General features: G+C 46.0%; 1 protein-coding gene across 1 annotated transcript in view; it reads right to left on the minus strand.

Annotated features, from left to right (window-relative positions):
- Window positions 1-17,172, minus strand: part of SUGP1 (SURP and G-patch domain containing 1) — a 31,772-nt gene that overhangs the window by 3,886 nt on the left and 10,714 nt on the right. Inside the window, exons 5-8 of the mRNA XM_032316869.1 lie at window positions 16,046-16,169; window positions 15,423-15,523; window positions 14,364-14,487; window positions 6,605-6,960 (exon numbers count right to left, since the gene is read on the minus strand). Coding sequence (XP_032172760.1) covers window positions 6,605-6,960; window positions 14,364-14,487; window positions 15,423-15,523; window positions 16,046-16,169 — 705 coding nt within the window. The remainder of the gene's footprint in view (window positions 1-6,604; window positions 6,961-14,363; window positions 14,488-15,422; window positions 15,524-16,045; window positions 16,170-17,172) is intronic.

Genomic DNA, 17,172 nt, shown 5'->3' on the forward strand with positions numbered 1-17,172 from the left:
GTTGAGGCCTTGCCTGCCAGAACCACCCACAAGTGCTCCTTGAGCCCATGTTTATACCCTAATACCTTCTAGAATGTCTGTGTGGGAGTCCTGTGAACTGGGCAAGGTAGGCAAGGTTTGAGCAGCCTGCTGTGTGCTTGCAGCATGCCCATCATCCCTCTCCTTGGGCCCCTTTACCAGCAAGCAACCAGGTGGGAACTGCTCAACCTCCCCTTGGGACGATGTGGACCAGTGGGCCTTAAACCTGGACATGAGCCCTTGGAGCCTGTGCCTGCACACTAGACCACACAAGGAGGCTTCCTCACCAGCTGGGAGATGGGCCACGCTTCAGGGATATGAGTTCTGAACCGCAGGGCACACACATGGCAGAAGAGCACTCATGGCTGAGCACCCTCCATTACTCTGGGCCCCAGAGTTGGACGCTTGATGGCAATCTGACCTGAGACACCCTCAACCCTGGGGAGTGATGCTATCTAGAACCCTAGGGAGTAGAAGAATCTTCACTAGCTTTTCTCCTTGGACTAAAAGACCATCCTCAAAGCTGGACAGTCAAGGCCAAAAGGCCAGCCACGTAACTTGGGTGAGCTGCCTTCCCTCTTGGCCCATCCTTGCACAAGAAACGTAGGTGTCAGCACCAGGGCGCAAAGGCCTCCTCAGCATACTTGTGCGTCCGGGGGCGAGGGCTGTGGAGAGGGTTCCACGTTCGGGGCAGGCTGTGTGGAGGGCAGTGTGCCAGAGGCCATGAGAAAGGCTCTCTCACTCATTCTCACCTGCAGAATGGGATGGCAACAGACTCCCCACCCTGGTGGGTTTGTCGTAGAAAAGGAGAAATGAGACCACATGCCCTGGCCACCTCTGAAACTGTCAAGGAGGCGGACGTTGGAGTGGATTGTACAAAACTGACTGTGGCAATCACGGGGCTTATCATCATGTACTTCCCAAGCTTTCTATGACAAGAATGGATCCAAGTACTTTAAAGCTTAAGGGAGGTAACAGGATCCATCTGTATGCTGTCTACAGGAGACTCGCTTTAGATACAAAGTCACAAATAAGTTCAAAGTGAAAGGACAGAAAAATATACTCTGTGCAAACAGTAACCAACAGCCAGCTGGCATGGCCTTACCAGCATCAGACAAAACAGACTTCTAGCCAAAAAGGTTACAAGAGACCAAGAAAGAGGTTCTATGTTGGTAAAAAATTTGAAACAGAAAAATGATATAACGAGTATATAGCAAAATTGACAAAACTGAGGAGAGAAATACACAGTTCTACAATAACCACTAGAGGCTTCAATGACCCATTTTTTAAAGGGACGGGGTATCTAGATAGAAAATCAATAAGGATATAGAAGATTAAACACTACAACCAGGGAGACCTAACCGATGTACACAGAACATGCAAACCAACAATGGCAGAATACAGTGCACATGGAACATTCCCCACGACAGATTACCTGTTAGGCTCCAAAAACGGGTTTTAATACATTTTAAAAGACCGAAATCATAACAAGTACCTTTTCTGATCACGATGGAATAAAACTAGAGATCAGTAACAGAGGGAAAATTGGAAAACTCACAAATAGGTGGAAATTAAACAACATACTCTTAAACAATCAATGGGCCTAAGAAGAAATCACCAAGAGAAATAAGAAAATATTTAAGAGATGAATGAACACAAAAGCATGAGAGCAAAACAGGTGGGATAGAACAAAAGCAGTGCTACAAGAGAAACGTAGAGCTATAACTGCACATAATTTAAAAAGAATGATCTCTAGGGCGCCTGGGTGGCTCAGTGGGTTAAGCCACTGCCTTTGGCTCAGGTCGTGATCTCAGGGTCCTGGGATCGAGTCCCGCATCGGGCTCTCTGCTCAGCGGGGAGCCTGCTTCCTCCTCTCTCTCTCTGCCTGCCTCTCTGCCTACCTGTGATCTCTCTCTGTCAAATAAATAAAATCTTTAAAAAAAAAATAAAAATAAAAATAAAAAGAATAATCCCTAATCAATAACCTAACTGTATACTTTAAAGGACTAGAAAAAGAAAAGCAAACTAATTTCAGAGCTAGCAGAGAGAAGGAAATAAAGATCAGAATGAAGATATAAGAAGTAGGGAAGAGAAATACAGAAAATCCACAAAACCAAAAGCTGGTTTTTTGAAAAGATCAACCAAAGTGACATACCTTTAGACAGACTGCCTAAGGAAAAAACATGAGAAAAGACTCACTAAAATTAGAGATGAAAGAGGGGATATTACGAATGACATTACAGAAATAAAAAGGAACTGTAAAAGATTACGATGAACACCTGTTAAGCCAACTACTTGGATAACATGGATGAAATGAACCAATTCCTAGAAACGTATAAACCACCAAAACTAACTCAAGAAGAGAAAACCTGGGGCACCCGGATGGTTAAGTAGGTTAAGGCTCTGCCTTCAGCTCGGGTTGTGATCTCAGGGTCTTGGGATCGAGCCCGGTGTCGGGCTCTCTGCTCAGCGGAAGCCTGCTTCCCCCTCTCTCTGCCTGCCTCTCTGCCTACTTGTGATCTCTCTCTCTGTGTCAAATAAATAAATAAAATCTTTAAAAAAAAAAAAAAAGAAAGAAAGAAAGAGAAAATTTAAACAGACTTTTATCAAGTAAGGAGACTGAATCAGCAATCAAAAGCCTTCCAATGAACAAAAGCCCAGAACCAGATGGCATTACTGGTGAATTCCAACCATTTATTACTAATATTTTATTATTCATTTGAGAGAGAGAGAGAAAACACAGAAGGAGAATGAGAGGAAGAAGCAGACTCCCTGCCAAGCAGAGAGCCCTACGCAGGTCTCTATTCCAGGACCCTGAGATCCTGACCTGAGCCGAAGGCAGACACTTAACTGACTGAGCCACCTAGGTGCCCCGAATTCTACGAACCATTTACATATTTATTTATTATTTCTACCAACCTTTTTTTTTTTTTTTAAGATTTTATTTATTTGAGAGAGAGAGAGTGAGCAAGCATGAGAAGTGGAGGGTCAGAGGGAGAAGCAGACACCCCACCAAGCAGGGAGCCCGAGGCAGGACTCGATCCTGGGACTCTGGGATCCTGACCTGACCAGAAGGCAGTCACCCAACCAACTGAGCCACCCAGGCACCCTCTAGAACCATTTAAAAGAACAATTAATGTTAATAATTCTCAAACTCTTCCAAAAAAGTGGAGGGAATATTTCCTCATTCCATAACACTAGTATTACTCTGATACTAAAAGCAGACAAGGACACAAGAAAACTACAGAACAACATTCCTTATGCATATAGATGCAGACATCCGCAACAAAATACCAGCACACTGAATACAGCAGCATGTTAAAAGGATTATTCACTATGAGCAAGTGGGGTTTATCCCAGAAATGCAAGGGTGGCTTAAACAGAATTCTGGTGCCAATGTGTATGTGGGAGGGTCACCCACACAACAAGCAATTCTCAGATACCTGCTGGGTGTCCAATAGGTCAACTCAGTTCTAGCACTATTCACCAGGAGGTAGCACTGGATTCCATGGGTTAAGGGGTCAGTCTTTTCAGACTGCTCCCTCCACCCCGGCCACCTTTAGCCACCAGCTACAGGCCCAGGTCATCACATAAGCTACTGGCTAGCTGCAGATCAGACGTCCTAGCAATCCCCTCCTGGGTTCAATTAGCTTGCTATACTGACTCACAGAACTCAGAAAAACACTTTACTTACCGGATTACTGCCTTACTTACATATCATGCATGGAAATAACTTAGTAAGGCCAGATGGAAAAGATGGCCTGGGCAAGGTATGGGGAAAGCAGCCAGAGCTTCTATGCTCTGAGTGTGCCATTCTCTCTAAACCTCCACGTGTGCAACCTGGAAGCTCTCTGAACCCTGTGTCTTCGAGTTTTGTGGAGGCTTCGGTGCACAGGCATGGTTGATGAAATCGCTAGCTGCTGTTGACTGATTCAATCTCCAGCCCCTCTCCCCTCCCTGGAAACTACAGGGTGGGATGGAAAGTTCTAGCCCTCCGTTCATGGTCAGTTCCCCGGGCAACCAGCCCCCATCCTTAGGTGCTTTCCAAAAGTCACCTCAGTAATGTAAACCCAGTTGCGGTGGAAAGGGGCTTATTATAAACAACAAGACCCCCATTTCACCTTTATGGCTCTGAAGCATTTTCATGAACTGAGGACGGAGACCAAATAATACAACAAAAGATGCTCCCACTGCTCTTATCACTCAGGAAATTCCAAGGGTTTTGGGAGTAACTGTGAGCCAGGAACTGTGAACAAAGACCAAATACATATGAGAAATATTATTTTGGTCATCTGAATGGCCAAATATGTATTTCTAGTAAACCACAATGTCACATGGCTCAATATGAGAAAATTAACCAAAGTAATATACCACATTAGCAGACTGAAGAAAAAAACCCATGCAATCATTTCAACTGATACAGAGAAAGCATGTGACAAAATCCAGTACCACTTCATGTTAAAAACATTCAATGAACTAGGAACGGAAAGAACACATCAACATGATAAACACATAGCTAACATCATATTCAATAATGAAAAACTGAAAACATGGCCCTTAAGATCAAAATAAGACAAGGAGGGGCGCCTGGGTGGCTCAGTGGGTTAAGCCGCTGCCTTCGGCTCAGGTCATGATCTCAGAGTCCTGGGATCGAGTCCCGCATCGGGCTCTCTGCTCAGCGGAGAGCCTGCTTCCCTCTCTCTCTCTCTCTGCCTGCCTCTCCATCTACTTGTGATTTCTCTCTGTCAAATAAATAAATAAAATCTTTAAAAAAAAAAAAAAAAAGACAAGGATGCCCATTTTCCCCACCTCCATTCAACTTAGTACTAGAAGTGCTAACCAGAGCAATCAGGCAAGAAAAAGAAATAAGAGGCATCCCACTTGGAAAGCAAGAAGTATCTCTTGTTGCACATGACATTACCATAATTATACATACGGAAAAACCTAAAGAATCCATCAAAAGTTTGTCAGAGCTAATAAGTGAATTTAGTGAAGTTGGAGGATCCAACACGAACATGCAAAAATCAGTTGTATTTCTATACATTAGCAACAAACAATCCTAAATGAAAATTTAAAAAGCAATTCTGTTTACAATAGCATCCAAAAAAAAAAAAAAAAATTCACTTCGAAACAAATTTAACCAGGGAAGTATGAGACATGTACAATGAAAACCACAAACCATGTTGAAAGAAATTAAAGAAGATCTAGATAAACAAAAAGACATCTGTGTTCACAGTCTGGAAGACTGGTTGTTGTTGCTGTTGTTGTAAGGAAGACGTAAATATTGTTAACATTATTGTGTCCATACTATCCAAAGCAATCTACAGACTCAAGGCAATCCCTATCAAAATCCCAACAGTGTTTTTGCAGAAATAGAGAAGCCCATCTGAAAATTCAAGATCCTCAACAGCTAAAGCTTGAGGAAGAAGGACAAAGTTGGAAGACCAACTTACTACAAAGCTACAGTAATCAAAACAGTTGATACTGACCTAAGGACAGACATACAAACCAGCAGCACAGAAAAGAGAGCCCAGAAATAAACCCTTACATCTAAGGACAACTGAGATTTGACAAGGGCATCAAGACCATCCAATGGGGAAAGAAAAGTCTCTTCAACAAATGGTGCTGGGAAAACCGGATCTCCACATGCAAGAGAATAAAGTTGGATCCTTAGCTTACATCACATATAAAAACTGCTTCAAGATAGATCAAAGACCTAAAACTAAAAAAACTCAGAACATAGGGGCAAATCCTCACGACCTTGAACTTAGCTACGGTTTCACAAATGAAACCAAAAGCACAGACAATGAAAGAAAAAATAAATTGAACTTAGTCAAAATTTCAAAACGTTTGTGCATCAAAGGACACTAACCATCAAGAGACTAAAAAGACAATCCACAGAATGAGAGGCTGTATTTGCAAACCATGTATCTGAATAGGGGGTCAACGTCCAGAATATATAAAGAACTCTTACAACTCAACAACAAAGACAACGCAATTTAAAAGTGGGCAAAGGACTTAAATAGGCATTTTTCCAAATAAGCTACACAAATGACCAATCAGCACATGAAAATATGCTCAACACCATGAGACATTAGGGAAATGCAATTCCAAACTACAGAGGGACACCACTTCACACCTGCAAGGATGGCATTATCAAAAGGGAAGGATGTGGAGAAATGGGAACCTTTAGGCGCTGCTGGTGGGACTAGCAAATGGTGCAGCTGCTGTAGAAAATGGTTTGGCGGTTCCGCAAAAAGTGAAACCAAATGATGGTATGACCCAGTGATTGCACTCCTAGGTAGGGACAAGAGAATCAAAATCAGGGACGCACACAGTACTTGGAGACCAACGTTCACAACAGCACTATTCGCAGCTGCCAAAAGGTGGAAACAACCCACATGTCCATCAACCAGTGAACGGATAAACAAAGTGTAGTCCCATCCGTGAAAATGGGAGTATTATTTAGCCGTTAAGAAGGAATGAAACTCTGACACATGCGACGACACAGATGAAGTATGGAAACGTTCCCTCAGTGAAGGAGCCAGGCTGTCCTGACAGAGGTGGGGGAAGGGGGTCAGCCCACCTGACAGAGGTGAGGGAGAGGCGTCTACATCCCTCTGTACCAGCTCGGCGGGTGGGAGTTCCACCTTGTCCTCTTCGGGCCCCCACCGGCTCTTTCGCTTCTTTTTCACAGTGGCTGTGGTGGCTGGCTTCCCGGGGGCGGCTGGAGCTGGGGTGACTGCAGGCGAGGGGGCAGATGAGGCAGGGCAGGCAGCAGCTGGGGGCAAGGACACCGAGGGGTTCTCAGGAGGGGATTTGCGTTTCAGGCTGAGGTCGGGTGCCACGACAGTGCCTGCGGGGCCAGCCTTAGCTTTCCGGAACTCTTCCAGCTTCTGGCGGTAGTATTTGTACCCTTGGCTGTTGGGTTCATATAGAAAGCTGCAAAGGAGAGTTGGAGGGGGGGCACACTGTCAGCTGGGCCCAAGCCCTCTGCCTGACTCTGGGCAGGAGCAGCTTGGGCCTTGTGCACACGTGCCCAGGTAAGCCAGGGTAATAGGAGGGTCGAGGTCTCCACCATGACCTCCTACACTGCCAAGTTTCAGTGGCTGCTGTCTCGGGTGGTTCAAGCTAGAGGAATAGCACGGCAGGCTCGCAGCTTGATACCATGCCATTCCTGCAAGCCACCTGTCACTCCCAAGTCCTGGTACCAGCACTATCAGGCACCCATCACAATGTAATTGAACCCCTGCTTCGAAGGACAAGGGGTGGGCTCTGTCAGACCTTTCCTAGGCTCTGTGGGGCTTCTTCCCCTGCTGTTCTAGATGAGCACTCTGGTGCCTTCAAACCAAGAAATCCTGAGTTGGGAGAGATACCTCGTGCTCAAAAGGGCAGGGTTTGTCCCAAACCTGATGGCCCGACACATCTGTGCTTCTCTCCGATGTACCCTGAGAGGCATCAATAGCAAATGAGCCAAGACAGAAACACTGAACATCAGAATGGACAGGGACTGGACTCCAACTGAAGGGCAAAAGCCCCACACCTCACTGGAAGTTGAGGTCCCCTTGGTCTCTCCCTATCAATTCCAGTCCCAAGTGTGAAGCAGGTGGGGCTGGGTTCAGAGCTGGCAGAAACTATGGCTCCCTCTGCACCTGCCCAGCATGTCTCATCTCAGATTATGCACATCTTGAGCTGACGGTTCCACCTCTGTGGTCCACACCAGAGCGAAGAGTCACAGCTCAGTCACAGCACGGGCTACACAGGATTCCACATGGAGGGGCCAGACCTGCACTCATGGACTTGAAGTCTGTGGTCACAGCATAATGCTGTGCTGTGAAAGCAACGTGTAGGCTCAAGGATGCTATAAATTCTTTTCATACAAGAAAGACAGCAGAAAGAAGCACCATAGACATGAGAGCTAGGAAGGGGCAGAAGGACCCCAGCCCAGCTAACATCAGTACCTAAGGTGGGACAGAAGGGCAGAGAGATGGTGGCATCCCTTCTGTCTTCCTTTGTACTTCTTCGCCCTAGAGGTAGACAATGTGAACAGATGTACTTCTATTAAAGAAATGTGATGCCTGGTTGGCTCAGTCAGCAGAGCATGTGACTCATGATCTTGGGGTGGTGGGTTCGAGCCCCATGTTGGGTGTAGAGATTACTTAAAAATAAAATCTTAAAAAAAAAAAAAGAAAGAAAGAAAGAAAATGAGTAAGTAATAACCTTTCAAAAACTGAAAGCACTAGGCCTAGGTGCTCACTGGTGAATTCTACCAAATATTTAAGGAAGAAATTATATCAATTCTCTATAATCCCTTTCAGAGGATAGAAGAGAGAATACTTCCTAACTCATCAATTACCCTAATACCAAAACCAAAGATATCACAAGAAAACTACAGACCAGGATCTCTCATGAACATAGATGTAAAAATTCTCAACCAAGTATTAGCAAACCAAATCCACAAATGTATAACAAGAATTATAGGAGGACGGGGGGAGCAGACAACATATGTGAAGATTAAGAGGTACAAACTTCCAGTCATAAATAAGTCAGGGGGATGAAAAATACAGCATAGGATATACAGTCAATAATATTGTAATAACTTTGTATGGTGACACGTGGTAACTACACTTCTCATCGTGAGCATTTCGTGATATTAGCTGTCTAATCACGATGTTGTATACCTGAAACTACGTTATTATGTGTCAACCATACTTCAACTAAATTTTTTTTAATTTTTAAAGAATTACACACAGTGGATTTATTGCAGGCATGCAAAGCTGGTTTAACGTAAAAAAAAAAAAAAAGGCAACCCATCATTATCAACAGGCTGAAAAAGTTCAATCACATAATCCTATCAATAGCTGCAGAAAAACTCTTTGATGAAATCCAACACCCATTCATGATAAAAACAGCAAACTAGAAACATGAGAGAACTTTCCCAAAACGAGTATCTACCAAAAAACCTACAACTAACATCATACTTAATAGGGAGAAAACCAGAAGGTTTCCCACTAAGAATGGAAACAAGGCCAGAATATCCTATCCCACCAATGAGTTTCAACACTGTCCTAAAAGTCTTAGCTAATGTAATAAAAGAAGGTAAGAACAAGTACATTAAGAAAGGAGAAACAAAACTGTCTGTTCACAAATAACATGAGCATCTATGTAGAAAAAAGCTAATGAAAAAACTCCTGGAACTAACAGGTGATTGTAACAAGGCTGCAGGATACAAGGTTAGTATACAAAAGTCCCCTGCTTTCCTATACCCCAGCAATGAACAAGTGGATTTGAAATTAAAAATACAATACCATTTACACAACAAAATGTAGTTCTTAGGTATAAGTCTACAAAATATAAACAGATTCTATATAAAGAAAACTACACAACTCTGAGGAAATGCGTTCAAAACTAAAAAACTTGAGAGATATTCTTTAACAGTAAATAGGAAAACTCAGTATTATCAAGATGTTGCTTCTTTCCCACTTGATTTATAGATTCAATGCCATCTGAGTCAAAATCCCAACAAGTTATTTTGTGGACACTGATTCTAAAGGGTATATAGGCATAAAAGACCCAAAACAGCCAACACAATATTGAACAAGAACAAAGTTGGAAGACTGACATGACCAGATATCAAGGCTTACTGTCTGTATAGTATCAAGGCAGTGAGGTATTAGTGAGAGAATAGACAAACAGATCAACAGAACAGACAAAGAGCCCAGAAATAAACCCATATAAACATGGCCAACTGATCTTTGACAAAGAGGCAAAGGCAGTCCAATGGAGCAAAGACATTCTTTTCCAAAAAAGAATGGATCTGGACATCTGCATGCAAAAACATAAAAAAAGAATCTAGACACAGACCTCACACCCTTCACAAAAATTAACTAAAATGGACCATAGACTTAAATGTAAAATGCAAGGCTATAGGGCTTCTAGAAGGTAACAGAGGAGAAAACTTAGATGACCTCATGGATGGTGATGACTTTTCTGATACACTCAAGGTACAATCATGAAACTGATAAGCTGGACTTAATAAAAAAAAAAAATTGGGGGGGCGCCTGGGTGGCTCAGTGGGTTAAAGCCTCTGCCTTCAGCTCAGGTCATGATCCCAGGGTTCTGGGATCGAGCCCTGCATCAGGCTCTCTGCTTAGCAGGGAGCCTGCTTCCTCCTCTCTCTCTGCCCGCCTCTCTGCCTACCTGTGATCTCTGTCAAATAAATAAAATCTTTTTTAAAAAAATAAAAAAATGTTTTTAAAGATTTTATTTATTTTACAGAGAGAAAGAGCACGAGCAGTTGGAGTGGCAGACAGAAGGAGAGGAAGAAGTAGCCTCCCCACTGAGCAGAAAGCCCAACATGGGGCTTGATCCCAGGACCCCAGGATCATGACTGAACTGAAGGCAGACACTCAACTGACTGAGCCACCCAGGCATCCCTAAAATTGAAAACTTCTGCTCTTCAAAAGATATCATCAAGAGAAGACACACCACTGACTGGGAAATAATATTTGCAAAAGTCACATCTGATAAAGGATTATGATCCAAAATATACAAAGAACTATTAAAACTCAACAATAACAAATAACCCAATTAAAACAAGAACTGATGATTTTAACATACACTTCACCAAAGAAGATACACAGATGGCAAATAAGCATACGAAAAGATCTTCCACATCATATGTCATCAAGAAAATGCAAATTAAAACAACACTGAGATACCACTACACATGTATTAGAATGGCCAAAATCCAGAACACTGAGAACATCAAACGTTGGCAAGCATGTGTAGCAACAGGAACCCTCACTCACTACGGAGGGAAATGCAAATGATACAGCCACTTTGGAAGACAGTTTGGCAGTTTCTTGCAAAACTAAACATACCACACGATCCAGCAATCACGTTTCTTGGTATTTTACCCAAGAGTTGAAAACTTATGTCCACACAAAAACCTGCACACAGATGTTTATAGCAGTTTCCTTCACAATTGCCAAAATCTGGAATCAACCAAGATGCTCTGCTGTAGCTAGATGGAAAAACAAGACTATGGGACATCCAGACAGTGGAATATTACTCAGTGCTAAAAAGAAATGAACTGTCAAGCCATATAAAGACATGGAACAATCAGTCTTAAATGAGTATTACTAAGCAAAAGAAGCCAATCTGAAAAGACTACATACTATATGATGCCAATTACACAACATTTTGGGAAAGGCAAACATGGAATTGGTAAAAAGATCAGTTGCCAGGAGTTGAGAAGGAAGAAGGGATGAATTATGTGGAACACAGGTGACTTTGGGGCAGTAAGAATACTTTATATGACGCCATGATGATGGATACGTGTCATTATACACTGGTTCAAATTCACAGAAGGTACAAGACCAAGAGTGAACTCTAACGTAAACTGCGGACTTTGGGGGATCATGATGTATCAGTGTAGGTGCATCGATTACTATTCTGGTGGGGAATACTGATAACAGGGCAGGCTGTGCACATGTACAGGCAGGGACACATGAGAAATCTCTGTACCTTCCCTTCAATTTTGCTGTGAACTTAAAACTGCTCTAAAAAAAAAAAAGAAATGACATCTTAAAAAAAGTTGAGACAAAAGTGAAAAAATTTTCAAGGAGGGAAGGGAACAGTTGGCTGGATGTGAAAAAAGAACCTGGCAACCAGAAAGGGTCGGATATGGATTTAAGGCTATGGTGGGATACAGATCTGGTTTCTGTATTCAGATTTACAAGATTTTTCAACTTGACAGCATAAGGGTTTCCTGTTAAAATGGCATGGAGTGTGGTGGTGAAGGCACCTCCTCCCACCAGTCTCTGCCTCAGTTTCCTCCCCTGTAAGAGGCCAGGAATGGGGCTTGAAAAGAACAACATGGCTCACCCAGGTGACAGGTTAAGAGTGGCACGTGTCTCATGGGCGATGCTGTGCTCGCTGCTACAACCTTCATCTAACATGCCTTCTGATGGCCATGAGCCCACTGAGGGATGCAGTCATTAAGAATTTAGTCCACAGAGGGGTGCCTGGGTGGCTCAGAGGGTTAAAGCCTCTGTCTTTGGGTCAGGTCCTGGTCCCAGGGTCCTGGGATTGAGCCCCATATTGAGCTCTCTGCTTGGTGCGGGGGGTGGGGGGGAAGCCTGCTTCCCCCCCACCCTGCCTGCCTCTCTGCCTACTTGTAATCTGTCTGTCAAGTAAATAAATAAAATCTTAAAAAAAAAAAAAAAGAATTTAGCCCCACTGAGGCTCGACATTCAATTTGTGCCTCATTTTTCAAGACTACAGATGATGCTGTATTTAACATTATTTCTGGGGATGGAATCGCAGAAGTGGGATGGCTGGTAGAAGGAATGGGTGTTTCCAGTTTCTTTATAGAATCAGCCATTGTTACGGATTGTTTCCCAAAATACAGAGCCACTGGGGTGTGCCTGGCCCGTGTGAGAAATCAGGAGGGCATGGAAGGGCCAAGAGAGGCAAACACAGGAGCTGCTCCTGTTACATTCGGAGGTGAAGGATGCTGCCTCACACCTGTCTCCATGCAGAGATTAAACAGATCACGCTGCTCACCTTTGGCCACTTCCCCATCAGGGACCCCAGGCTCTGCCCTTGCCCTGGCACCCCTTCTTCCCTCTGGCCTCATCAGAGTAACACCCAATGAGCTGGGCGACCACCAGTGAATACCCACAGAGGACCCAGAGCTGCCTGTGCCGAGAGTGTCTCTTGAGTTCTGACCCCCTGGGAGGGTGCTGCTGGGGCCTGGACCTCTCTGACCAAGGAGAGCAGGCTGGGCTTGCAGCCTTGACAGAAATCCATAACCTTACCCGCCTTACCTGCCATAGATTTTTTCATAGTCAGTCCTACTTATGACAAGTGACAGTAAATTAAGTGTCCTTAGTTAGGTAAATACCTTACTTAGGTAAATAGAATTAAAAAAAAAATGCAGTGACTTAAAATATTAAGTCAACGCTGGTTTGGGTGGTGCAGAGTGCTGGCCAGCATCACAACGTGTGAAGAGATCTCCGGTGGATCTCTAGGCCAGGCAGACCCCTCTCTTGAACTCCGGACCCAAACATCCCATTGCCCCCACAAGGGCTCCTGGCTGCCCAGGTACCATGTACACAGATCCCTGAATTCCCCAGCAGCGGTCCCCCTGCCCTCATCCACTGAGTCACTGACCCTTGGCCCTTCCTCCCCTAGTCCCCAAGGTTCGACCCACACGGTTCCCCCAACCCCAGTGTTTCTCTTCTGCTGGTCTGCTTTGACCTGGTGTGTCTGACCCCATCCCTGCCCTTACAACTATGGCCAGTGCCCCTGGAAGCACAGTTTACCCTGTCACTTTCTATGCACACTCTCCAGAGGCTGTCAGTGAACACCTGCCCTCTGGGACCTGGTCCTAACTGGCTCCGAGGCCCAGGGCCCATGTGCACTGATGCTTGCCCTGCATGCCAGCCACATTGGTGCAGCACTTGGATTTCTGCTGCTTCCCTCCTGTTTCCTTTGTCCTGAGTCCACAGTGGCATCTAGAGCCACTGACTCAACTAGCCCAGACTGCTGCTCCCGGACTTTTTGTTACACATGCCATCACACCTCCTCGCTTCCCCAGTTAGAATTCGTGTTATTCATGGCCAAAAACATCCTCACGGGGCATCACCCCGACACCGACTTGAGCATCCACTTCCTAAGCCCCCGCTGGTCCCTACCGAGCAGCAGTGACTGCCCAACCCCTACTCCAATGCCCTGCCCCCCAGGAACCTCCCCCAGCAAAGAGGTGCTGAACCCACAGCACAAATGAACAGGTAAACACACACCCAGCCTAAGGGCTGGGATGTGGCTGCATGGCTGGAGACAGCTGGGAAGCCAGGCTGCTTGTCCCAGGCCCTCCATGGAACCTGTGTACAGGCTGACGGTTCCCATTTCACAGAGCCTAAGGTACCCCATTCCAACTTCGCTGCCATTCTCTCACTGGAAAGGTCTGACCCTACAAATGCACAAAGTGAACACTTCTGGGAGTTTCTGCCCAAGACCCTGGCCTGCTCCTAGCCTAGGCTGCCATCTTTGGTACAAAGGGAGCCTGGGGAGCACCAGAGACTTTCTCCATGAGGCACGTTGAAAACAGAACACCCCAAGGGTCCCCGCCTCAGAGATGATTTAGGCTCTGACAAGTAGTTGCTCATCGTTGCCCATGCAGGTGGCAGAGCTGGGCTTGGGGGTCAGAGCTCCTGGGCCTGACCCTGCCACCTTCTGACTGTGGGACTCTGACATGTCAAGCCCACTGGGGGCAGGGGGTAGTGGTGCTGTGATCAGTGTGTGTGTGGGGTCATCTTGTTTAGTTCCCCTCTTACCTGAACGCCTGGTTCTCGCGGTTGTTCTGGAGAGCAATGGTTTCCACTTCTGGACCCCCGTCCGCTATGAACCTGGCCAACTTTTCTGCAAGGTTCTTGGCCTCTTCGTCCTCTGGGGGTGAAACTTTAAGCAGGCTGTCAGTACTGAGCTCAACTCACCACACCCAACAGCCTAATTTCTGCTAAGAACCCCATGGGCAACAAGAGGGGTTTATTTTAGGAACAATGCAAAGAAAAACAGGCAAATGGGAATCAGATTACTGCACTGGGACCAAATACCAGAGTTAATATTACAATATTATCTTGAGCCCGTGCCCCCACCCTGCACCCTGTCCCTTCCCACCCCATAGATCATAGAACGGAACATGAGAGAAGGTCTGGAGCCAGGCCGCAGGGGAGATGGGAGCCCCACCTCAGTCTTTCTGCCATCCAGGTCACACACAGAAGTGGGCCTGGCCCTCCTCTCCTGGGGAGAAGGCGCAGGAGGACAGAGGGCGGCGGGAGACAGACAAACATATTGACCTCTGTGGCCTGTGTTTGGCCTGAACATCAGTGCACCTGCCACCCACCACAATCTGGCTGGGATTTTACTTCATGATGGCTGGAGACCAGCCAGCATCTCCCCCTCCCCTGATACATACCCCAGCAGGAGCTCACCAGCCAAGATCCCGGCTGTCCTCAATCCCCCTCCCCAAGTGACAGGCACATTTGTCTTTATGTCCTCTGTGCCAGAGAGGCAGCAGGAGCTCATTTACATTTATTTAAATGACCAAGAACCAACAGACAAGCATTCCACCCCTTTGCACCCTATACATGCACAGAGCAGTGCTCTTGAACATAACAATGACCTTGACCTTGGCCCTCAGACTCTTACTCACCGCCCACCACTGGTGAAGGGGGCAATGCCATCCCCAGCGTGACCCTGGCTGCCTGAGAGGGCACAGACCTGGGCCCTAGGCACCACCCCATGCACCAGAGCCTCCCAGAACCCCACTTCCAAATGGGATGTGATCTGTCCACACATCTTCCCAGAACCTCCCACCCCCTCCACCCACTTACCTTTCTGAGAGGATGCCTGCAACTTTTGTGCCTCCTTTCTTATCTCAGCCACCTTCTTTCTGTAGTAGAGGAATTCCCTGCTATTCTTATCATGCAAAAACCTGGGGAGAAGTTCCGAAAAACAGACAGAATGGTGAGCAGCGGGATGGGGTGACCCAAGCAGCTTCTGAAGAATGTTGTATAAAAGCAAGCTGGTGGGGTGCCTGGGTGGCTCAGTCTGCCTTCGGCTCAGGTCATGATCCCAGAGTCCTGGGATGGAGCCCCACGTCGGGCTCCCTGCCCAGCAGGGAGTCTGTTTCTCCCTCTCCCTCTGCCCCTCTGCCCACTTGTGCTCTCTCAAATAAAAAAAATCTTAAAAACATTAAAAACAAAAACAAAACAAAAGCAGTCTGGTGAGCAGAGACACCTTGATGAGTCCTAAGACTAAGCCTCCGCATCATACCAGAGCCCCTGTGGCCTCTGGTGTGAGTAAGTACTTGGAAACTCAGACCAGTCTGGCCCACACGAGCAAGCCCCCAGCCCCGACTAGCCTCAGTAACCAGCAGGGTTTTACAAGAGCGAACGTACTACTGTGTGTCAAGAATATTAAGTAGTGGTGGCCTTCCCCTCCCAGAAATACTTACGAAAACGCCGGGTTATCCTTGTAGTTCTCCATAGCTACTTTTTCTAACTCGGGGCCTCCTTCTGCCACAAAGCGGGCCAATTTCTCTATCACTTTCCGAGTCTCGGCTCCCTCTGGGGGTGAAACTTTAAGGAGGCTGTCAGTACTGGGGTTCAACTCACACACCCCACAGTCAACAGGCACACTCTCTCTATGGACCGCAACGACAGAGGGGTGGGGGAGAAGAGGGTGAAATGCGGGAGGTTGTCGGGTGTCCTGGGTCCAAGCACAAAGCACTGTGACGAGGGGGGAGGCCGTCTAAACAGTCTTCGTGAGACACACTGGGCGGGAGAGAAGTGTGGGAGCCTCTGGGAGACCAGGCTGATCCCCAGGCTTGGAGAGAGACGTGAGAAAACATAGCCAGTCTCTCCCTTTTTTCTGAAATGCTTCATTCTTTTTATTCACCAGGGTTCAGTTTAACAAACTGGTTTCCTGTCACCCTTCAAAGATGACAGATTCCTTTTTAAAGTATCATTACAAACTCTGACTTAAACACATTGAGTGAGTTTCAATCCATTTTAAACATATCAGCTGGGTTTCAATCCATTGCAATTAACGTCATCACAGAAGCTCAATTGTCCCCTCTGCGGCTGGTAGAGCCTCTTCAAGCTGGCTCCCGAGGCCTTTGGGCCTGACCCCAGGAGTCTCTGATGGCCTCCTCGCTATCTGCTGGGACAAGGTGCTCCAGGGTCATCTCATACACTTCCTGACCAGACCTAGAGCCAGCCATTTCTCCAAGAAGTCCTGGTGTCCATGAGGGAGGAAGTGTGTTTCCAGACCACCACCTGGGTGCCAGGGGCGCTCACAGCAACAGGCTTAATCATTACCTCAGGGTCTTTACAGTGAACAGAGCTACAGAAATGTTCTTTTTGTAGTTTTATTAGCCTCCCCTTTGATCCGCGTGGAACTTGTTTTTGTATTTTATTGCTGGCCTGTTCCCGAGGCATCTCTCGGCCAATTTATAACTCCTGTTCCTTTTATGAGAACTCCCAGAAGAAATTTCTCCCTGCCGCTGCCTAGGAATGTTCACTGCTCTCAGCAAGGGGCTAGACACCAAATCTGCAGCCAGACTTATTCCTCTTATTGCTT

The sequence above is a fragment of the Mustela erminea genome, chromosome 1 (genome assembly GCF_009829155.1).
Source record: "Mustela erminea isolate mMusErm1 chromosome 1, mMusErm1.Pri, whole genome shotgun sequence".
NCBI lineage: Eukaryota > Metazoa > Chordata > Mammalia > Carnivora > Mustelidae > Mustela > Mustela erminea.